Source organism: Marmota monax, unplaced genomic scaffold (genome assembly GCF_021218885.2).
Source record: "Marmota monax isolate L192 unplaced genomic scaffold, Marmota_monax_Labrador192_F-V1.1 WCK01_AAM20220418_F8-fsc00095, whole genome shotgun sequence".
Lineage (NCBI taxonomy): Eukaryota > Metazoa > Chordata > Mammalia > Rodentia > Sciuridae > Marmota > Marmota monax.
In genome coordinates this window covers 4,518,503-4,542,811 of record NW_026695244.1, presented here as the reverse complement: position 1 = coordinate 4,542,811, position 24,309 = coordinate 4,518,503, and the positions used below count along the sequence as shown (strand labels likewise).

The 24,309-nt window shown below is 41.1% G+C and overlaps 1 protein-coding gene across 2 annotated transcripts in view; it reads right to left on the bottom strand.

Annotated features, from left to right (window-relative positions):
* The window catches only part of Pard3b (par-3 family cell polarity regulator beta), a 1,008,812-nt gene that overhangs the window by 32,137 nt on the left and 952,366 nt on the right, over positions 1-24,309 (bottom strand). The window contains exons 22-23 of one of the 2 annotated variants that reach the window (XM_058578162.1): positions 22,773-22,852; positions 9,985-10,574 (exon numbers count right to left, since the gene is read on the bottom strand). In XM_058578162.1, the coding sequence (XP_058434145.1) occupies positions 10,490-10,574; positions 22,773-22,852 (165 nt within the window). In that variant the 3' untranslated portion in view covers positions 9,985-10,489. Of the gene's footprint in view, positions 1-9,984; positions 10,575-22,772; positions 22,853-24,309 lie in introns of those variants that run through there. The other variant, XM_046463021.2, reaches the window with a different exon arrangement.

Sequence of the window (24,309 nt, the reverse complement as noted above, 5' to 3'; positions counted from 1 at the left end):
CTTTTTAAATATTCTATTTTGAGACAGGATCTTGCTAAGTTGCTTAAGGCCCTGCTAAATTGCTAAGGTTGGCTTTGAACTTGCAATCTCCTGCCTCAGCCTCCCAAGCCACGGGGATTACAGGCATGCACCACCATTCTTGGCTCTCTTATTCTATTTTATTTGAAAACTTGACCCAGATGGAATTTGAATACTAAACTCCATGTGTATTTACTTTTTTCTTTATAATTTATCTGTCACCCATTGTGATCAAATCCTCTGAGTTAGTACCTATTCACAATATTTTTCCATTTCTCCACCACATTTCAAGGATAAAAATAAGAAAACTATTTCCATCAAACTTTTGCTTTTCTTGGCCCTGATGGATATTGTGTATGCTTGTTTGGTTTTTAAAGCAGTAATCAGGATGCTCAGAAATATATTCAAGTCCTAACTTATATAGTAAGACAAGAAAAGGAAATAAAAGATACACAGATTGGAAAGGAAAAAAATAGAACTGTCTTTGTCTCAGGTGACATGATCATCTATATAGAAAATCTGAAAGAACTGAAAACAAAACTCTTAAAACTGTTGGAACTAATAAGTGATTATAGCAAGGTTGCAGGAGATGAGGTTAATATATAAAAAGTCAACCACTTTTTAAATACCAGCTATGAACAAGTGGAATTAAATAAAAAACACAATAGCATTTACATTTGCATCCCCCCCAAATGAAATTCTTAGGTCTAAGTCCAGAAAATAAGCATAAGATCAATAAGGAAAGTGACAAAATTATGATCCAAAAAATTAAAGAAGAACTAAATAGAGAGATATTCCATGTTCATGGATTGGAAGACTCTATATTATCAAGGTGTCCGTTCTTCTCAAATTGATTAATAGATTCAATGTAATCCCAGTTCAAATCCCTGAAAGCTATTTTGTGGATATCAATAAACTGATTTTGAAGTTTATATGTAAGGCAAAGGCAGAATAGTCAATAGAATATTGAAGGAGAAGAACAAACTTAAAGAACTGACATTACTCAACTTCAAGATTTACTATAAATCTATGGTAATCGAGCCGGGGTAGCACTGGCAGGAGAGCTCACGGGATAGCTCAATGGAATAGAATAGAAGCCCCAGAAATAGGCTTACACAAAAATAGCTAACTAGTTAAAGGTCACACAAAAAAGAAAAAGCAGTCGTCTTAACAAACAAATCAGGCTGAAACAACAGGACATCCATATGCCAATATATATTTTTATATATATATAAAATAGGCAGGCCTGGTGGCAGAGGCCTATAAGGATCACAAATTTAAAGCCAGCCTCAGCAACTTAACAAGGCCCTAGCAACTTAGTGAGACCCTGTCTTAAAATAAAAAATAAAAAGGGCTGGGGAAGAGGCTCAGTGGTTAAGCACCCCTCGTATGAAAGGGGGAAAAAAAAGAGTAAACCCAGACCTTGTACTATTTACAAAAATTAACTTAATATGAATCAGGGACCCAAATATAAAATGAAAAACCATGAAACTTCTAGAAAATAAAACAGGAGAAAACAAATGATCTTGGATATGGTGGTAACTTTTTAAATACACCAAAGTCACAACCATGAAAGAAAGAATTAATAAGCTGAACTTTGTTAAAATGGAAAACTTTTGCTCTATCAAAAAAAAAGTGAGCCATAGACAAGGAGAAAGACACATCTGTTAAGAATCATTATCCAAAATAAACAACTCTTAAAACTCAACAATAAGAAAAAAAATCCTAATTAAAAAAACAGGACAAAGACATTAACAGATATTTCAGCAAAGAAAAAGGTATACAGATGTCAGGTAAACACAAAAGATGCTCTACATCATGTGTCATCAAGGAAATACAAACTAAAACAACAATGAGATACACTACATGCCTATTAGAATGGCAAATACAGAATACTGACAATGCCAAATGGTGATGAAGATGTGGATCAACAAGCATTCTTATTCACTACAGTGGGAAGACAAAACCATAGAACCACTGTGGAAGAATGGTGGTTTCTTACAAAACTAAACCTACTATTACGAAAGGATCCGGCAATCACATTCCTTGGTTGAAAATTTATGCCCCCACAAAACCTGCACACATATGTTTAAAGCAGCTTTATTCATTATTGCCCAAACTTGTAACCACCCCCACAACAAGATGATCTTAGTAGGTGAGTGGATAAATAGACTAATACATCCAGACGATGAAATACGATCAAGCTTAGGAAGAAGTGGACTATCGAGCCCTGACAAAACAAAGAGAAAAATTTGATGCACATTGATAAATGAAAGAAGTCAATCTGAGAAGGCTACATACTATGTTCCAACTATATGACACCATAAAAGTTAGATCATGAAGACAGTTAAAAGGTCAGCAGTTGTCAGGGGTTGGGTGTAGCGGGGAATGAATTGGCTGAGCACAGAAGATTATTAGGGCATTGACACCATTCTTTATGATAATGTAACAGAGGATACCCATCATTATATATTTGACCAAACCCACAGAATGCACACCACCAAGAGAAAACCCTAACACTGACTGAGTTACTATGAGCGATTATGACGTGTCAATGTCGGTCCACCAATTCTAACAGTGGCACCAACTTTGGTAAGGGATGTGTACAACAGGGCGGCCTCTGTGTGTGTGAGTTTGGGGGTTTATGAGTAATCTCTCTGCCTTCATCTCAATTTTTTTGTGAACCTAAAACTGTTCTTTAAAAATAGCATTTTTAAAAAGGTGTCCTGACGTGCTTCATGCCTTGCTCTGCTAGTGCCAACAAAGAGTCAAAGAGGAGGTGGCTTTCTCTTCTCCACCACCAAGGGAACTTGTGAGATGGGTCACTGACAAAGGACACGATGAAACTTTCTTTGCAGGACACATGAAGCCACAGGTTCTATTTTTAAGTCTGTAAACGCTGCCTTTGGTCTGGCATCTCTTTTGTCACTTCTCGGTGGCATCTGTCCTCGTGGAAGCTCCTGGAGGTGCCTTCTTACTTTCCAGCCCCCTCCTTAGCAATACAGAAAAGAATGTCATCATGTACATTTAAACCCAGGAATCCCCATTTCAAAACTCTTAACCTATAACTGTGAAAGGAAAGTCTTGGTCTGCTGTTAATTTTCCAGGCAGCATGTTAAAATGATGCCAAGCTGCCCCTAGTAAGAGCCCTTCGTCAATGAGTCTGTATTGATTCTGGCATGTGCTAGAAAACGGGGCCATTTACTGTGAGAAACACCCCTGGGTCTCTCTGAGGACCAATGGTGTAGATCTTTTTGGAATTACTCCAGAGGAGCATTGTTCCCTGCAGATCGTGGTGGTAGAGACACAGCCAGCTGTGGGATGTGGCGGGGGGGGGGGGCTGTGGATAACTACACTTACATGGAGCACAGCTGGGGCAGCTCATGACCATCTACCTGGAAAGCTCTTCCTGGGGCCATGATGCAGTTGGCACCAGGATGACATATTGGCTTGTGGGGGAAAAAACAGTGAGTGACATGTTTAGTCCTGTCTGTTGTCTGTCTTTGCTCAGTTCTCTTGGGACAATCCACAAACTCTCCACCCTTTTAATTTCATGCTTTTCACATTCCTAAAGAATGAGGTTCTCACCATGAAGCAGCCACAAAGGTTATTGGTTTAGGCCACTTTGATGTCACTTTTCTTTCTAAAAACGACTTTTGCTGTATAGAGTATAGAACTCCGTAACGTGGTTTCTGAAAATTTGAAATAAGTGTTTTATCTTTAAGGACATTTTTGCTATGCTGCGGTGAAGTTGTCAACACTTCTTAATATATAAGAATTTCTCCTTTTTCTTCCAATATATAATTTCTTCCACATTTTCAGATATATCATCTAAGCCAATTTGTTGGCACGTTTCACCTCATACCATAGAGAGAAACGGCAGTATAGATTTTAAGTGCTGACAGAGAAAGAACTGTTAATTTGTCTAGTCTGCAACCTGTGCAATTTTCTGCTTCTCTCACAGAGTATAAATTTCCTGATATTTAGGTCCATGGTTTATTAACTATTAATATTCCCAGGAAAAAAGAAGTTGGCTTTTCTAGAGATGATCATTTTCTATTTGTTACTTTCTCATCACTTGGATATTCTTAATGGTGAGCATTGATGGAGCCTCCGTTTGGAGACATCTGCATCTCCACAATCCCTTCCTCTGGTAGAAAAAGCAAAGCAAAATATGGTTCCTGGATTTCGTTTAAATTATAGGAACCATGCAGTTTTATGAATCTCAGTTTCCTTCTAGAATGTAGTTTTCAAATCTCATTAGGCACTACACATGGAGGACTTCTAGTTCTCTGTGTGCCATCTCCTCATGCTTCTTGGGCCCAGAGCTGTCTCCACCTTACCTTTCCATCAGGAGAATGGATCCTCCCTCCACCCAGTTGCCCAAGCCTGGGACTCCAGAGTTACCTTAGACCCCATTCTTTCCCTTAATGTACACATCTAATCAGCCCTTAAAACAGGTCAGTTCACCTCCCCAAGGCAGAGTCCTCTCTCCCCCTCCAGGCATTCCCTATTTAGCCTCATTCCAGCTCCTAGGCATCTTTCATAATGATCATATCAACAACTTCACATTGCCCTTCCTGTTCCCAGTCTTGTCCCTCCAATTTATTCTCCATGAAATTATTAAGGAGCTATTTCTACAATGCAAATGTGGTCAAACCACCCTCTTCAATGGGTAGAATGTTGTACAAAGTGCTAAAAGTCAAATCCAGTGTATACAATTTAGCCCTTGTTCTATCCAATTATGATTATTATTTACTTGTCTCTCTTTCACTCCTTCTCCGCATTGCAAGCAGTCAGGTGGTAAAGCCTTGGTGACAAGGACTCCGTTTTACTGAGGAACAACTTCTCCATGCCTAGCTCAGTTTCAGCTACATAGTATTTTTTTATTTAAGTTTATGGAATGAACGAATCGATAAATAAAGAGCCAACTCCCTCTGCCTTCATGGGCTCAGTCAACTTGAGAAGAGTATATTGAACACTGCTCAATGACTGTGCTCACCAAGCTGCCCAGTTCACAAAAGTCACAGGTGTCACCTGCTCCCATCAGAGTCCATCCCCTCTTCATCCTGCCTGTGCTCAGCTTCAGCCAGATTCCCTCTAACTTTCCCCCATGCATCAAGTGCTCTAAATCGAACTCTAATCTTCTTAAAGAGTTAATGTGCCTCCCTAAATGCCTAATTTACTACCAGAGAGTGACTTAGGCACTGGGGAGAATCTGGCTCATTATTTAATAGCCAATAAGGCCAGCTGTTTCATTTCAAGAAATTAATGGTCTTTAAAACCTTTCCATCTTGTACCAACTGCTCTTCTCAATGGAGAGCCAAGTGACTTTTATTAGTAAGGTTGATAAAATCCAAACCCTGTTACTCCTGCTCTAGCCTCCTTCATAATACCAGCGGAGTCTTCTGGGACATCTGGTTATTTTTTGTTTTACTCTCCCTGTTGATTTTTTGAGGTATTTTCTGTGCTGGATTTTCTTTGGTTGCTCCCTTGGAGACTGCCAAAGGTGGTCCAGCAGCTGCACTCCAGGGCCTGGTGGCTTGACCCTCGGCCTTCCTGACTTCTTAAGTAAGAATGCCTTTCAGCCTAATTTGTCAGGGACAGTGAGCAGCTTGTTGCTTTCAGGTTGGCTCATTCCATCTTTAGCCACCTGAAACGTACTGATATATGAAGACATTCAGATTCAAAGGATGTTTTATGTAACCGTCTTTCTCTTATTAATATCCCGCCATTAGGCAAAAAGGTCAAAGAAAGGGAGGAGCCAGGTGAGGCCACAAATCTATATTATGAGATATAGCAGCCCTTAAATATTTAGCCATTCATCAGTATTTTATTTGAGGACATTTGGCTTTTAAGAAGAAGAGTGAATAAAATACATTTGCCACTCATGTCTCTATTCCTTTCAAATATAAACTATTCCCAGTGGACAATTGGATATGAACAGTAGTGTTCATATTGTATATGAATGACTATATACAATATAGGTATAGACAGACATATTACAATATCCTACAAACCTTAAATGGATTATTTATCTAAATAATATCTGGCAGGGTGGCTATGGTTTAATATTAATATTTTACTTTCTTTGGATTTCCTGTGGTATTATGCTGTTGAAATTTACAGGGGAGTCCACATCGTACTTTTTGTTCCCATGGTGTTGGCTGCCTGCTCACGCTCATGAGTGCTTCCTCTCCCTCTTTCTGGGGATGGGAACAGGATGTTATTTTTCAAGAGCTGGGAAGAGGGCAGAATGTGTAAATCCTTCTTGAGGTAGCACTGGTGAACACACAAATCTGGCCTCTGAAACTTAGGCAGGTTCCTGCATTTCACATTGCTGGCTGGTGTTTCAGTGGGGAGAGATGGGGCACATGATCAAGAGCTCGATGCCCTACAACCTGTTTTCTGGGACTTATATGCTGGGAAGGTTTGGTTCTCTTTCAAAGCCGGCCAAAAAGCTGTCCAGAATAGAAGTCCATATGTCCACTATGCTGCGTAGGGCTGAAAGATCATAGTAAGGTTTCTTGCAAAAACTATTATGTTCTCTTTGATATTAAAGATACCCTCCAACATGGTAAGCTACTGTTTGGCTAGTTCCCTCTCATAAATCTTTACATATGAAATAATCTCTGTGAAGGCATTATTATTCTGTTGTAAAAGGATGCTAGCTAGCCACACTGGAATCAGAATATGAAGTTTTTTGTTTTTTGTTTTTTTTTTAAATGACCCCTTTAAGAAGGGTTTACAGTAAATTGTACTAATTGAATAAGTCTTCAACTTTTTGGGTCATGAAACCCTCTTGCTCATTGTTTCTCCAAGGAATATGTACAAAGTGTTATTCATAAAAAAGTTTGGCATGTGGGGCTGGGTTGTGGCTCAGTGGTAGGGCGCTTGTCTAGCACACATGAGGCTCTGGGTTCCATCCTCAGCACCACGTAAAAAAGAAATAAAGTATTGTGTCCACCTACAACTAAAAAAAAAATTGTGAAAGAAAAGTTTGGCATGTAATTTCGGAGAGTTTGAGGATCCTCTGAGACCAATTGATAGACAATTTTGACATGGATGGACTCCAGATTAAGAATCCCTCCTCTCAGAGTTCCTTTGGGTTTAGCCAAACTAACACCTATAGTATCTCAAGACACAACTTCTTCCAGCAAAACTGCATCTCCTTTTCATAGAAATTTGAAGAGCAACTCCCAGTGATGTAAAGTTCTCTGTCTTTGAGGAGCACATGTAGAGTCCTCACCAACCAGTTCTGAGGGACACATGTTGAGATGCAGGGCATGCTTTTTAGCCTAACAGGCAGAATTTGCTCATGCTGCAGAGGGTCACATCAGCTGGCAGTGGGTCAAGGAGAAGAGCATATATTTCACAAGAGAAAGTGTCACCATAAGAAAGAAGCCCATTTGGGTGGATCTTGATTAGTCCCAGGACATTGGAGACTCGGTGCAATACCACCTGCCAGGGGCCCAGGCTGGGATGCTTCCTGATACTCAGTATCCTGGCAGAGGGCATAACTGCAGTGAAAGTAAGATGTAAATTGATTCTGTTTGATGTGTCTTGATAAACTGCATAGAAATCTTCTACAATGTTTGTTAGAATCGTTTAGTATGGATGTCAATCATTATCGTTGTGTATCCTTTATGACTTTAGCAATATTATAGTCGATACTGCTTGAAACTACACTAACTATGAAAGCGAATTAGTGCTCAGGATGACATGTGTTCAAAGCATTCCTGCTGTAGAAGTACCAAAATAAACAAAATCATAAGAATGCTAGAAGAGAATTATAGATAAATATCTCATAATGAGAGATGACCTTTTGTAAATAAAAGCACATGAATAAATCAAAAGTAAAAAGATTGAAGATCTAACATATAAAATTTATGTTTCTATTTACCATAAATATAATTTAATGTTAAAATAAGATAGTTTAAGATATGACAAAATGTTTTTGTCCTTAACATATGAAGAGCTCTAAAAATCAAGAAGAAAAGATAAACAGAAATGATATACAAACAGATAAATCACAACTGACTTAAAAAACAAAGTCTAATAAATATATCAAAAACGTTCAACCTTACTAATAATAAAGAAATCACAAATGAAACAGTTTGTGATCATAATTGCTACTTTTTAACCTATTAAATTGACATAGGTTTTACAAATGATTTATAATCAGAGCAGGTGGGGTATAAATTGGTGCAACCTTTTTGGAGGTCAATCTGGAAATATATATTAGGAACTTTAAAAATATTCACATTCTTTGACCTGATAATTACACATGAAGAATTTATCCTGTAGCCTGTTTGACTCATGACATAATACTTTCTGTTCTAAGAGGATGAGACTAAGCATCTTAATGGAACTGAGTGTGATTGATCCAATTTTATAGGCCTCATGGATTCAACATGGGTACCTAATGCTAAGGTAAGACCATGGAGACCGCAGGAACTATATGACCAAGCCATAAGACTACCTTCTGTATTTGACCAAATTCCTACCATTAGTCAGAGCAAAGGTGGCATGTGAAATCCACACAAAACTTTACCTTGTGTGCATTTACAGCCACGATCATACAGTCACCGCAGACACCCAAATCCCCATCATTCATTAATGGGTGAGCTTGAGGTAAGCACCTTAGCACCAAATTTCCATTTTCCTAAGGCTTTCCATAATCCCCAGGGGTGCTGCTGTATTTCAATGATGTTCTGAGCATGGGCTTAACAGAAAATGATCTTATCAAAGACCTTACATCATTTTTTTTAAATAAATTCTTTATTCATCAAACAAAGAGAAACTAGAAATGCATTCTTCCAGGGTTGCCCTCTCAGGCTGCTCTGTTGGTGCTATTGGTATTCATTGCGTTCCATGTAAGACATGACCAATTCCCAGAGACCCTACTTCAGAAATAAAATGAAGGCATCAGGATTGTCTGGGGCTACTTAATCATTATATATTTTTCTCTCATAAAAGGCATTCAGGACTGATCCACCTTGACCCTGGGACTTCACACTTACTAGTTGTGGTGGCACTGCTGTGCCCCATCCTCACCCTCTTGGCGCTCAGTGTCCACTGTACTCTTTGCTCCAAGTCCACCTGTTCTTTGGTTTGAGGCTTTCTGTCATCAGTGCACTGAATGGGCAGAAGTGTTGGGGAGTTGGCTCCTTAGAAGCAACCTTAGTCAGTGTCAAACGGGACTCAAAAAGATGGATGCCTCAATATTCCCGTACTGCAGGTAGGACAAGGTGCATTCCCCACTGTCTCAGAAGGCCCAAGCAGAACCAACAGCCCCGGCTTGCCTGCAGCAGTCACCTGCTCTTTGATGCTCTCTGCACTGGGTCTTTCCTTCCACTCAAATCCTTGCCTCAGAGTCTGCGTCTGGGGGAAAAGCCAGCTTACGACATCAGAATGAGACCTTTATGTTTTGATTAAATTTTGAATTTTTTCCTATAAAATTTTTAGAACTTCCAGTAGTCTTTGCTATCTTTGTTGCTCAAGCAATGAGAGTAGAAGGAACTCCCTGTGTCCTTTATCCAAAATCACCTATTTCTTACATCTTGCCTTCTTTACTGTATCATTCATTCTCTTTTTTTCCATCCTGTTCCGTTTCCTTCTCTTCCACCTTCCATCTTTCTCCCTGTATATACATACATGTACATGCATGCACATATTACTAAATATACATACTAGCATTTTCTGAACCAATTGGGAATAAATTGGACACTAGTGCCTCTTTGCCCTTAAATATTTCAATGTGTATTTCTGAAGAATGAGGATTTTTGGTCTCATAAGCACAGACCCAAATCATTCCTATGATTTCTTCTTACCCTCATGCTTATACTTTATGAGGTCGGGGCTATGCTTAGTCACAGAATGCCAGATGACATTAAGCCATCAATTCTTCCTACTTGAGAAAAATATCATTTCCAGAATGAAATTACACAGACAGTGATAGATAAGGCTCTGCAGTGAACATGAGCAGAGGCGACATGTCATAACCACAGACTGGTACCCGCCCAGGCCTTTGTGATTGGCACTGTGCACCTCCCTCTTTTTCTACTGAGTATGAGATTCTGTGGCTTATTACATCATCCCTCCATGATATGCCCTGGGGACTTTTGTTCAGTTTTCACAAATACGCATTTGTCCAGCATCCTACTTCAGCCTGTCTAATTCCTGTCCACATGGAGCCATCCTATAGCACATCTGGAGACAAAAGGCCCTTCAGATGGAACATGTCACCGCCTGCACTCATGATCATCCCCCCAAACCTTGTGCTCTCCCCAAGCAGTGTCCCTGTCAGGGAAGGGGCCACCTCCCACACTGCTGTATATGGATCATTCTGGACACCTAGTTTTGCTTTTCCCTTACACCACAGAGGCATCCATCACGGAGGCCTGTCAGTTCTCTTCACCACCTTGCTCCGGTTTGGCTATTGTCCCCACAGCCCTGGTAGACACTACCATCATCTCTCCCCTGACGATAGCAAATACCTTTGAACTGGTCTGCATCCACTCCAGCCTCCCTCTGAACTGGTCTCTATCCTGCAGCTGGAAGAAGATTTTAAAACACAAATCTATGTCATCCTCCGGTTTACAATCCATCAAAGGTTTCTAAATCACCTTTGAATAAATACACCCTTAACTTGCCTGCCCCTGGTCTGACGTCTACCTTCCTTTCCTGCTAACTCTTGTGGTCTCTATCTCAGCCATGCAGCCCTCCTTCAGTGTCCATTACCAAACTCTCTCCTCCCACAAGGGCCTCTGTACGGCTGTTCTCTCTGCCTGGGATATTTCTTATTTCTTCTCTTTAATCTCCATTAAAACAACACTGCCTCCCTTGATTTGGTCCAACTTCTCATTACATTTTCTTGGCTCATGTACCTTTCCTTGTTTTGTAATTGGCAGAGTTGCAGTTTTATGTTTTATTTGGGATTGTGTAATTACTATCTTCTGCATGAGATTATAACCTCCACAGGACAGGTACAGTGTCCTTGTGGGCTTAGTGTGGAATCTTCCGGGCCCTGTGGTATTTTTAAACCTAGTAGGTGGTCAGTAAATAGTTGTCAAGTGGCAGAATAAGAAAGGGTAAAGGACTTTCTTAGTTCTAATAAAGTTGCAAAGATAGCTCCAGCTGACCTTTTTTTTTTTTTAATTAGATATGAAAGAAGTGACCAGAAGAGGGACAAGCTGAGAAGTTCCAACTGTGGACATAGTGGTAATGTAAGTGACTTGTCTATAACCAGCCCACAGCCGGCAGTCATCACATTATCTTGGCCACAGTACAGGCAACACATCCGGAAATTACTCATATAACACATTGGCTAGAAGTTCTGTCTTATATATGTAGACCTGATTTTGATGTTGGAAAAAACCATAAAAGGGTGTTTCACATTCAGACCATTTAGTGTAAATTGTCAAAGGCACCAACACATTAATGGAAAGTGACCAAGAAGCCTGATACAAACTCCATCCTGATTTTATACAACTGTTTCCAGGAAAATAACTTCACTGTAGCAAATTCCTTCTCAAAATAGCTCAACATGCTTATTTTCCATCTTAAACTCCTGCTACAACAATTACAATTCTTTCCAGTACCTTGTGAAAACCAGGCTGTCAGACACTATCATTTCTGGAAATGAGTCTGCATTTGCTTCTGCTACATGTAAGCAATTAGTGGGCAGAAACCTTATCTAGCAGTCACCACCCTGTCTGCACTTCCGAGCAATGGCCAAATTTGAAGGGGACTAATGATGCCTCACAGCATATTGTTGGTGGAGAATGGCCAACGAGAATTGCCAGGTTCCCACCTATTTAACATGTCATTCCATGTTCAACCATAAGGGTCAGTTCTGCTGATTGTTGAGTGGGGCAGCCCTTGGTTGGGACAAGCCCCAACCACTTCTATCTAGGCTTAATTGAAGTCTTTGAATATAAGTGGGAACACATTCTGGAAGCTGCTCTTTTTGTACCAACCCTTCTCACATTTGTACCACAAATGTTTGCCTTTGCTGGAAATAATGGAGCTGGACCAAGGTGTTTCTGGCACAGTGACGGAGGTCGTGGGGCCTGTGTCACATGAGATCCAGGGCACAGATGGGCTCGTGTGGCACCATCATGGTGATCAACTGCCAAACCTCTCTTCTCTGGACTCAGAGCTGCAGAGTCAGCTGAAGCAGTCCTTCCACAGTTATCTGGCATTTGCATCTCAGCCACATCCCCCGAGGATCTGTCAGCACTATACCATGAAAGGACCAACCATACTTTCCTGGCTATGAAAACTGCTGAAGTGGAAAACTGGTAATTTTTTCTAACCCTCTAGCGTAACACAGAGGCAGTCTTTTAAAAAAAAGTGCACTGTTTTAAGGATATTTCAGCTGGAAGACAGTGGGAGTTTAAATATGCTAAGGGGAGTTCTGGGTTCATGGTTGCTGTTCTTAGACGTTTTGAACGCCTACCAGGGGACTGTTCATTTAACATCCCTGGGTGTATGTACACTCAGTGTGTCAGGGTGAGACCAGCACAGTGAGGGCTGCCTTACCACAGGACTGTCATGGGCTGCTTCTCTTCTGCCTGTTCACAGCCAGCCCAGTTGTAGACAGCCTGATGTAGTGGAGGGCACAGAGGTTCCAGAGGTAGAAGAAACTGGACTAGATCTAAAGCCTGCCACTGATTCTGTGTACAATCTTAACCATGCTATTTTGCATCTCTGAGCCTCAGTTTCTTCATCCAAAACAGGGATAATAATTTCAGAACTGTTACAAGAAATACATGAGGTGACATATTTAAAGAACCTATAGAGCTCTTAGAGCATAACAAAACTCAATAATTGAGTTCCTTTATGGTTCCTTTTCCCACTTTCCAAGTGCTTCTGTTAGGAGAGGGCTGCAGAGTGAAATCTGAAGGCAGGGGACTGGGGTCTGGGGGCTGGCAGTCTGGTCCAGTAATATGAGTACAGGCACTTGTGCCCCACACAGCCAGAACCATGCACAGCCTTGTGTCTGCTCCCATAGGAACAGAATAATTAGGAAAATGGGGCCATGTTATTTTAACTTAGGAAAAACTTATCATAGTGATATAAGAATAAAGACTACGTGGTTCAAAAGTATTTGGGGGAGGTATTAGGGATTGAACCCAGGGGTGCTTAACCACTGAACCACATCCCCAGCCCTTTCTATCTTTTTATTTAAAGACAAGGTCTTGCTAAGTAGCTTACGGCCTCACTAAGTTGCTGAGGCTGGCTTTGAACTTGCCATCCTCTTGCCTCAGTCACCTGAGCCTCTGGGATTATAAGTATGCATTATCGCTCCCAGCCAAAAGCATTTTTTAAAAATCTACATAAATTCCAAATTATTTCTTGCATTTGATTATTTTTTTTATTTTAAAACCTGTAGATTTTAACATTTCCCCCCTTTTTTGAACCCTAAAAGAAAAGTGAATATGAATGTATTCTGGTGGGTGGTAGTGCTGGGGATGGAACCCAGGGCTTTGTGAATGCTAGGCAAGTGCTCTACACTGAGCTACATACACAGCCATGAAAGTATTTTTAATATTATCTGAAATACCTTTTGTCCTATAAACATATGATTTCAAGAAAAAAAGGGGATTATTCTAATGTCAACATTAGCGGTGTGGCAAAGTAAAATAAAAAAGGCCTTGGAAACCAGAAAGATCTGGGTTTGAATTTTGGTCTGGATTCTGCCACTTGGAGGATGAATTCTTTTTTTTTTTTAGTTAAGGATCATTGTGAAGACTACTACCCAGTCGATTGGGAGGATAAAAGGGGACAAGCTAATACTCAACACAGCTTATGACTCCTCCCCCTTTGCCTCCATTGTCCATAGTTTGATTTTATTTTTAAGTATCATTGACTAGGAAAAATCATGACACTTTGAAACAATTTCATGCAGATCTTGGTATTAAAAAAAGAGAAAATAAACAGTGATTTTACTGCTAAATACTCCCATTGAATAATATATATTTGTCTATGTGGTGAGACACCAACTTTTTTTTTTAATCCAAGATGCTTACATATGTTAGTGATGTATGCCATTTAAAATAATCATAAAGCATAGGCCTCACAAATATACAAATCAGATATTCTGGTGGATGAAAAACTTGCTGTAGGTTGATACAGGATGCCTGCATATAGCAAACCCTGGAACGTGGGCCAAGGGACAGTAGCACATGGCTGGAGAGAGATAAAAGACAGGGGGAGGTGGGTGCAGAATGAGAGTATGAATTGTGCAAAACAGTGTAGTATTGTTAAGAAAATCACCACTATAATTCCAGGGCAATGAGCTTCTGGAGGCAGATGGTTAGGATGGTAATAAAATAAGAAAACATCAAGAATTACCAAAGAATACGAGAAATTAGCAATACTCTATATTAAGCAGATGCCTAGGCGCACGCACACAGACACACAAACACAGACACACACACACACACACACAAATCCCTTCTTTTCTTTTGGCCGGGGAAGTGGGAAGTAAATTCTAAACCTCATGTAAGTGTATGCAGGAAGGAAAACATGGAACTCAGCTTACCAAGCTTAACATATTTCAAGTCCAAGGTAATGTCAAATTTGGCACTCTTGAAATAGCAGGCACATATTCTTCCTCTAAATAGAGTACTTAGCCAGCAAATATGCACTAGTTTAGAATTTTCTATGGAAAATGAGAAGAAAGTAAAAAAAATCTATGGAATTTAATATATATGGCCCATCAAGATTTAGTTAAAGCTACTTTGGGGACATCAGTAGTGTAATGGGTCTTAACATGTTTTAAATCACTAATATTCTAACTAAACTCATAATGGAGGCCTTCAACTGAATAATTAATATCAAATATTCTAACTGGCATCAAGGATATATTGGCTATGAGGAAATGATGAAAAGTTTGATTAAAATGGACTTTTATCCAAGGAACTAAGTGACATAAAAATGATATGGCAGTAGCATTAACCCCCTGATCTCAGCTGTTTGGCATCTTAAAGTGATATTACATGCTAGGGCTTTTGCATTTTCAGGAAGTTTGAGTTGACACTGGAGACATCTTTATCTCACAGAGAATTAAATCCCTGCTAATTCATCATTTTGTCCTCAGCATGAAGACTGAGGAGGTGTCAGGGGGCCAAAAAGGCAGCTGACGCTACTTAGAAGGGAAACTAGAGACAAGATTTCCAACACAGGAACCTGAAGAGAAGGGATGAGAACACTTAATATGGTGGAGCGAAGGAGTGTCACTGATTTTCAGAAGGCATTAAACCCTGTCATTCCTGGATGTGGAGGATCTGCTCAATGTGAATTCTCCAGCTCATTTTAGTATTCCTGCAAAGCAGAGCAGCGGTGTCAACCACAAGCCCTGAAGGGGGTTCCTTGTGGTGAAGGAGGTCCTTCTGCTAAGGTTGTACCCTGAGGAAGGTGTCAGAGACTGGCCGTGGTGCATAGCATCCTATCGAAGCATGACAGGCTGTCTGGAGGCTTGTGGGGAAGTAGTACTAGTAGCTAAAATGGCTTCAAATTTTGGTAAAACATTCCACTGGCTGCCATGATTTCAGGGAGCAGTCCATACATATATTCCCATGAAGTGCCTTATTTGACAATGGGGCTTATGGAAGAAAGAAGTACTCAATTTGGCAGTATGAAGACTTTAACTTGTTCAGACCCCAATGGTAAAAACTCATTCGCAACCAGACAGACAGACAGACACACATACACGCACACACACACACACACACACACAACCTAAGGTTCTGATTGCTTAAGTTTTTATTGAACTCATTAACTTACTTAACCTGAATTACTCATTGAACTACCATAGAGATAACTTGAGCCAAAGCTCAGGACTGTGGCATTGCTGGAAATCACTGCAGAATTCAAATGTCACCACCAAACTATGTAATGTTTTGAACAGCCAACAATAAAAAATTTAAAAAAAAAAATGTCACCACCATCTGCTTAGCAAGTGTTTCAAGAGAATGCAAGGTTGGCAGAGGATAATTCAATAGCAGCGAGCAGAGCAGAAGTTAACTGGAGAAGAGAACAAGAGAACTCAGAAAGACAGCATTTCCAGCAATAAGGGAAATGACAGGAAAAGGCTTAGAGGCTGCCCAGACAACATGCTTTTGGGGATAATAGAATGCAGGTTGCAGGCTTTAAAGTTAGCCATCCCTTGGGACTGGAGTCTTCTCAAGGATGGGCAAAAGCATATGTAGGCATGAAAGCTGAAACCAACAAATTGAACCAACTGGAATGTTAAAAGTGGAAGTATGCTCTTATGGCATGTTCTCCTGAACTGAACACAATCATACCCAATATGAAAACACTGGGAACACACTTAGAAAGCAAATTTATTTTGGGTTCCTAGGAAGCAAGCATAAGCTGTTTGCTCCTTCTAAAGTTGCTCTTTCTATCCAAAATCAGCTCTGGTATGTTGCTCCTCATTACAGAGCCAAGTTGAAAGCTGCTTGAGATGTGCAGAGAAATACATTTTTCTCCCAAGTAATTTTGGTAATATGGCTTAGAGTGGTGACAGGACTGGAAGCCATGCTTCCCAAGCAGGACCTAGGTCCCTCACTGGTCTTGGGAAAGTGGTCTTTTCTGTTCACAAGAGTGTTCATGCAGTGCACCACCAGAAAATTCATTGTACTCTTTTTACTTCTGCTAGACATTATTCTTAATCGCGAAGAACCAAAGTACCAATTTGCAGACGCTGCTTTTTCAACTCTCAGGAGTGTTCTAACAAAACAGGATTCTCTTTTTGGTAGGCAAAGTATATTGCTTAATGTTCATCTAGCAATTACACATTAAACTGTTCATATTTCAAATGAAGGGCCCAAGGGAAGGGGGAAAGAATTGATTTTATGACAGCATTACAGAGATGGTTGAAAGGCATTACTTAACCTGTATATTAGTAATGTTCTGTGTCATATACAAAGATGAATAAGACATAGTCCCTGTCCTCAAAGGCACTTACAGTTTAATAAGAAAGATAAACAGGCTAGCAAATAATATAAGGGAGCATGCTAATCACAGATCTGATGGTGGCTCTGCCTCTGAGTTAGACCTTAGCTGCAGTGGTTCTATGAACAGACTTACAATCAGACTGCCCAGGTTCAAGTCCCAGCTCTGCCACTTCCTAGGTACTAAACTTGGACAATTTTATTCAATCTCCTTATGCCCATGTCCTTGTCTATGAAATGAGGAATAATAATAATAGGGTCACTCTTGAGTCATAGGGTTGCTGTGAGCATTAAGTCAGTAGATGCAAAGTGTTTAGAACAGGGCCAAATAAGTGCTCAGCTAGGGTAACTATTTAGAAATTGGGACTCCTATTGATTCCAGGAAAAAGTAGACATTCTCATGGAATACTTATATTTGCAAAAGTGCCTTAAAATAAACTGTCAAGATAGCTTGGGGAGGTTTCTTTCCCCTAAATGACCTGTACAAAAACAAATCTATACTCATCTGTGCATCAGCATGATAAGAATCTATTGTATGTATCACTGGTTCTGGTAGTAGGCATAAAAAAATCATGCATACAAGATGAAGTATCTTATTTCAAGGAATTTATGATCCAATGGAGGTAGAAAGGGTTAATGAAGAATTATAACCTAGGACTGAGGATGTAGCTTAGTGGCAGAGTGCTTACCCAGATTGTACAAGGCCCTGGGTTCAATCCCCAGCACCAGAAAAGGTAGGGATAAGAATGAGAATAAGAATTAAAGATAATTTAGGGTATTTTGAGTGGTACTGGAAAGGAACCAAATAAATGTTATAGACGTTAAAAGGAAGAAGAGCCAAAGAAAGATGACTTGGGTTTTGGCATGCTACGTCAAGCAAGAGTGAGATACGGAGGTTAGCCAGGTACGTTCAGAATCATCATCATCATGGTGAGAGAACTGAATCTGTGGGAATACAGGAGACTGCTGAGGGAGAATCTACATAAGGGAAACAGCTGGTGGCAGAATCGAGGGGAAGTCACAGGGGTATGATCAGAAGCCTGGGATAGGTGGCTGCAGTGTGATTGGTCCTGGAACCCCCAGGCATAGGCCAACTTTACTCAGGAAATGAGGGCACTGGAGGAGGCAGGAGGGTTCTTCTCTGAGGAACAAGATTCAAACACATGGGGCAGTTCCGCCACCCCAGCCTTGCTTAGTGGTGAGCCCTGGAGCTACATGCTCAGCGCTGCCCTGTCCAAAGCCAACAATAGCTAGGTGACTCTCTGGGGCTCCTCCCACCAGTGAAGAGGGTGCTGCATTCACACCCTGTCTGCTCTGGGAGCTAGGGCATCTTAAGACTTCCACCCTGGTATGGTCCTAGCCTTGTATCCAAGTCTTGTTGGCTTCTAGCCTAGACCCGGCTCAGCATCCCATATAATGGATCCCCTAGTTATAAGAACTGCTATCTCCTTATGGGTCCATTAGCACAGCTCAGATCACATTAGTTTGCTGTATTTCCTTGCTCTCGATCATCTGATCATCTGCATGCCTGGTTTTCCCTCAGGGTCAGCTAATTCTTCAGCTGCAGTTAGTACTCCAGTGGTCACCATGCAGGTGTTGGCTCTTCCCTTCCCCATAGGGCCGAAGGGACTCTCAGCAAGCTGTGCAGCTGAACCTATGCATAGGCAGGGGGAGGAAAGCAACTGCAGGGACTTAAAGATGCAGCCTGGAGAGGGAGAGTTGTGGTAGCAGTTCCCCAGGAAGCCAGTGAGAATATGGGTTTGCCTCATTACAGAAAAGAAAATGGCTTCCCTATAGAGCAAATCAGAGAGAGCTAGCAAACAAAAACAAAAACAGTCCTTCAAATATGTCAGGCTCTTTAAGGAGGACTTGCTTATATTTCCGTATTGTATTTAATACGCATACCAGTGTTAGATGGAGACCTTATTGTCACCCTCATTTGCATATTAGAAAGCAGAGCCTTGGAGCCATTAGATCCCTGGCCAAGGCCACACAGGTGATGAGTGACAGAGCTGGAGCTTCACTCCTGGCCTGGCCCCAAGCTCTGGGGAACTGTGTGTCAGTGGAGACTCAGCATTCTGAGGGGCGGAGAGCAGAAGAAGTTGAGGGACTCAAGTTGAGTGCTTCAAGGTCATAAAGGAAGGGAAGTGAGGTCATCTCTAGAGATGGGGTTTGGGAGCTTAGTCATGTGCATAAGACTTAACAGGAGTAGAAAGGGGTCGGAAGGGCCACTGCAGGATAGTCAGGGGAGTTGACTACACGACTAAAAGGAATGCTGGCCGGCAGCAGCGGCCCAGCTGGCGCTGCCTCATGTGAATTTTGTAGTGTAACCGATGAATGGGGTTTTATGAATTTCCCCAGCCACCTCCCACCACCCACGCACACAGGACTGCAGATGAGATGCAGCCGTGTCCTGCTCGCTCCTCAGGACTCCACACTTGATTATAAACCCGGAAGAGCAACATCATGTGCTGGTGCACTGAGCCATCTGTAGAGAAGGGGCTAATGGGCTCCCGCGGGGCCAGGGATGGGCCAGGTGGGAACGGTGGAGGCTTGAGATGGGAGAATAGAGAGTTCACTACTGAACGGGCCGACTGTGAGGAGGCCTGTAAAATCAGAATGGGGCCTGAGAGAATTGAAAGGGGCTGGCAGGCTGAGTGAAAAAAGAAGTCGTTTGCAAAAATGCATGCATGGATGTTCACACATTACAGCAGCCCAGGAAACAGCCACTTCCCCACTCACCTAGGGTGAGTAATAATTTGTGTCAGGCAAGAGTAAGGGGATGCTGATTTCATTCTGTTTATGACCAAAGAAAACTGGGGCCCAGGTAAAGGCCTGGGGTTCGCTAACGAGGTTGTATTACAAACCACACTCTGCTTTCTAAAACAGCACCCTCAGGAGAAAAGAAATAAAGTTATTTTTCTTTGGAGGCTGAAGATTTAACATTGCTTAACAATAACACTTAACATCGCTTAGCCTTTGGCCTTAGGTAGCTTCCGGATACCAAGCTCTACGCACTGTCTTCCTCCTGTGCTGGCCAGCACCCTGGCTTTATTTTGTGTGGTGTCATTTAGTTTGGCAGCAGTCTGCTTGGGCCTGCTTTAAAGATGACAGAGTTCCATGAACTCTTAGAGGGGAGCCCCTTGACCGGGGCTCCTCACCTACTCCATGCACTGTGGGGCACTTTCTCTCTGCGGATGCCTCCAAATTTGGCGTATAAATCAGCGTTATTGAGTTTCTCATAAAAACTCCTGTGAAGATCTCCACAAACAACACAGGAACCATATCAGTCAGTAGCATATTAAGTCCCCCGTAAGAAAGGCCACCGACTTCCTAGAGATAGAATTTATTCCTATTTTTAATTAAAAAATGTAACTCCATAAATATTTTAATGCTCCCTGCCTCTGACAAAGAGGGCCCCCGTGCCTACAGAGCTGTATTTGCCTCACTGTCCGGGCAAAGGGAGGGAACAGGGAGCTGGTGTGATTCAATTAAGAGGATGGTAAAATCTCCAGGGGTGGGGGTGGGGTAAAAGAAAACCAGGGTCACTGTCACAGGCATTCAGAGCTGAATCGGCACACTTCTCAGAGGCCAGCAGTGTGCCCCTCACCTCCGCATTTTGTATCTCATTGGGGAAATATGGTTCCCATGGATTGGGCTCAGTGCCTGGGAGGGAGCTCTGCCTCTCATCTCCTCTTCAGATGGTGAGAATGGAAACACGGGTTTGAGCTCTCCCATCGAGAAACTGGTGCCAGGGGTCTCTCATGCATTTGTTTGGGCCCTGTTTATTCTCAGTCATGGCTGCTTCTAGTTGCCAGGTAGTTACAAAGATCTGTTTGCACGTGCAACTAATCACCCCGAGCATTGTGTATGTGTGTGAATGGACTTCTCGCCAAAATTATTTTCAGTCTAAGATAGCTTCCCTTTCAATCACAGTTATATTCTCAGGGCTGGCAGGATTTTGTCAATTCATACTTTGTGATGATAGCTCCAGAGCCTCGGTCGGCATTAATGTACTCTCTTTGTCAGAAACCCCTTCCACAGTGTTTATTCTTCAAACCGACTTGTTTGGAGTCAGCCATGATTGAGTATTTCAGAGCTAATTAGTGAAAATAAACAGGAGTTGGAAATTCAGAGGCCTTTATATTAATAGTGCTGTAAGCATTTGATGCATTATGGCAAAAGGCTGATTTTCTTGACTCCTTTACTAAACAATGTAGTCCTGAGGGTAGAAATGGGATCGTGTCTCAGTCTCTATGTTTTCAGGGCCCAAAATAGAGTAGACAATCAGTAAATACATGGGGAATGAATAAATGAATAAAATTTATAGAATTTTAAATGTGTTTTCTGTGCTTTTGATTTGTAATTATTATATATATATCTCCATTTCTGCACTCAGAGTACGAGCTGGCCAGGAAGGCATTAAAGCATTTCCAGTTTTCCTCCACTTCCCCCCTCCCCACTAGGAACCTACCACTTTCCATCTGCTGTAAGTACAATTTCCATACACTTCAGCAGTGAAAGCCGGAAATCTTACATATTTAAGACAAATTTTGGAAACTACTTCCATTTTTTAAATGAAAACAAAATACTAGGCCAATACAAAATAGGGACAGGAAATCATGGATGATAAAAAACTATGAGACAACATTAAAAAAAGAAGAAGAACACAGGGAGATAAATAAAATACAGTTGTGTGGAAGCATTTAAAATATTGCATTCGGGTATTCTGTCTAATCAGTGTTAAAAACTGGTTTCTGCTAGATTTGAGATTTTGTCACTTTTGAAAAAATCAACATACCTAGGCCAAGAGTGTTGTAACAGTAAGGATGTTATTTTTATCAATTTACCTGCAGAATTACAGCCAACAAATAACCCAAAACTGTAACCCCATCTCTAAGTTAGCAAGCCAGCAGCTCAGCTTTGATGGCCTTAAAGCTGTGCTTGGGTCCTCCTCTCACCCATTTCTAAGGTAATACTCTGAAACATTTCAGCTTCATGGCTGACATTAACTTTTCTTTGTCTCTCATTCAAACTCACTAATTCTCACACTCTCAACTCATCTCGCTCCCATGGTAGCTGGAGGCTAAGTCATCTTAGAAAGGTTTCCTCTTTGTCCTGTGCTCTGATAGTGCACTAATATTACTCTTCATCTCACAGATAAGAGTACAAACCTCTGAGAATTGCATCTCATTTTCAGAGGTGTCTAGTTACAGCATAAGTGGATCAGGTTAGGTCAGAATGGCCAAGCAAACTTTTCCCATGTCATTGTTTCTTTCCCTCATTGTGTCTGGGCCTTTTGGCGACATTTGCTTATTGCTTGAGGACACGGTCAGATACTAAATCAAGTAAAAAACACCTTCCCAGGTTCACATTTCTCTCCTGCTTTTTAACACCCACAAGAAGCTCCAAGGTTAAGGTTGGCCTGCCCTTTCTTACTGGTAACTTCTAGGACAGAGGATTTACTATTTTATTGTCTCTAAGCTTGGTGCAGGATGTTCAATACCATTTTTATAGCCATGGCTTAGGATTTCCATTCAGTATCCAATATTCTTGCTGACATGTTCAATTGCAATGATATACTATTTTCTCCCCTTAAAAAATAGCCCACAAGTGTTTCAATTATTAGCACAGTTGAGAAGATGGCAATAGGGCTGCAGCAGACAGCAGTAAGGCAAAAATTATAACATATTCTCCATTTCAAAGCCAGATTTCTATTTCATATAGACTTCTCTAAAGGCTTCATTTGTGGGTGAGCTGGTGATGGGAGACCCTTCTGTGACCTACCTGGGTAAAGATGCATACTGTCTCTCCAGCCCCTCAAAGCGGAAGTTGTGTGCATTCCCATCTGGACCTTTTCCAGACACCTGTGGAGAGAAAAGTAATTAGAAATGAAGAACCATTATATATCCTGGGTACTGACAATGCATCTCAAAATTATAATCGGTGCACAAATGCTGCAGCCGCCTGCCAAAAATCAACCACAGGAAAGCAAGCAAAAACTCAGCATCCCTATAGGAACTGGTAATCAAGCCACAAATGTGGGTTTTACCAACAAAGTCACTTCTTTAAAAAAAGGTCATTTTCAAACTGACTCCCTCCTGTCTCCATGCTAGGGATACTCTGTAGGCTGTAAACCACCTTCTTTTTCTTTATAAAATAAACTTCAGTTTTTAGGATAGTTTTAGATTTATAGAAAAACTGAGCAGACAGCACAGACAGTTCCCATATATCCTGCACCCAGTCTCCCTATCACTACCTTCTTACATTGATATGACACATTTCTTATGATTAGTGAATCAGTATTGACATATTACATTACTGCTAACTGAAGCCCATATATTCTGAATTTTACTTAATGCATTTTCTGTGTCCAGGACCCCATAACATCAGAAGCTCCTCTTAATTTTTTTTAAAAGCACCTTTTCCACAAAACTTACAGATACTGGGGACAACTACTTTTCTACTGCACAGTATCTGAACTTCACTTGGTTCCCTTCCTGTGAACAACCAAAAAGTGATAAACTGTTTCCCACCCATATGAATGGAAAGGAACTTTGTCCCTTCCTGTTTACTTCCTGGATTCACCTCTCTTGGAGCCTTTTCTGTCACCTTCTAGGATCCTGCAGGGCAGCCACTACCATCCAGTAGGTTCTCAATAGCATGTTGGTTCCTTTAATGTAAAGACCTCATATCTTACCCTGCCATGAATATACAGGTATTTAAAAGTGCTTGTTGAGTGACTGATTTCTTACCTGTTCACATCAACACATGTAGTATTACAGACCATTCACCTGCTTGGGCATGGGAGGAACAAAGAGAAAACCCAGGTTTTTATAATTGGGTGGAGAGGAAGAGAGCATGCCAGTTAGCACAGGAAGTAGCCAACTGTGTGGAGGTCAGTAGTGGAACTTTCTAGACAGCACTCAACAAACTGGAAGCTATTTTCTTCCTACCCAAAGTCCAAATTCTACAGGAAACCACTGTCCCAGATTGTGTGGTGTGTGTGTATGTGGGGGAAGAGAGGCTGTGAAAGCAAATTCATACAGGCATTGAGAATAAGAAAGACTATTGTTTTTTTCTTTTTTTTTAATGAGAGATTTTTTTTTTAATACTTTTATTCTATTTATTTATTTTTATGTGGTGCTGAAGATTGATCCCAGTGCCTTGCACATGCTAGGTGAGCGCTATACTTCTGAGCCACAACCCCAGCAGAAGAGAGTATTCTAATTTTTGCAGAAGGCCCTAGAGAATGTGTCCTGTAACACCTCTTTATATATCAGTAATACATGGAACAGGAGTGGTTGGAGTTATGTGAGAGGGA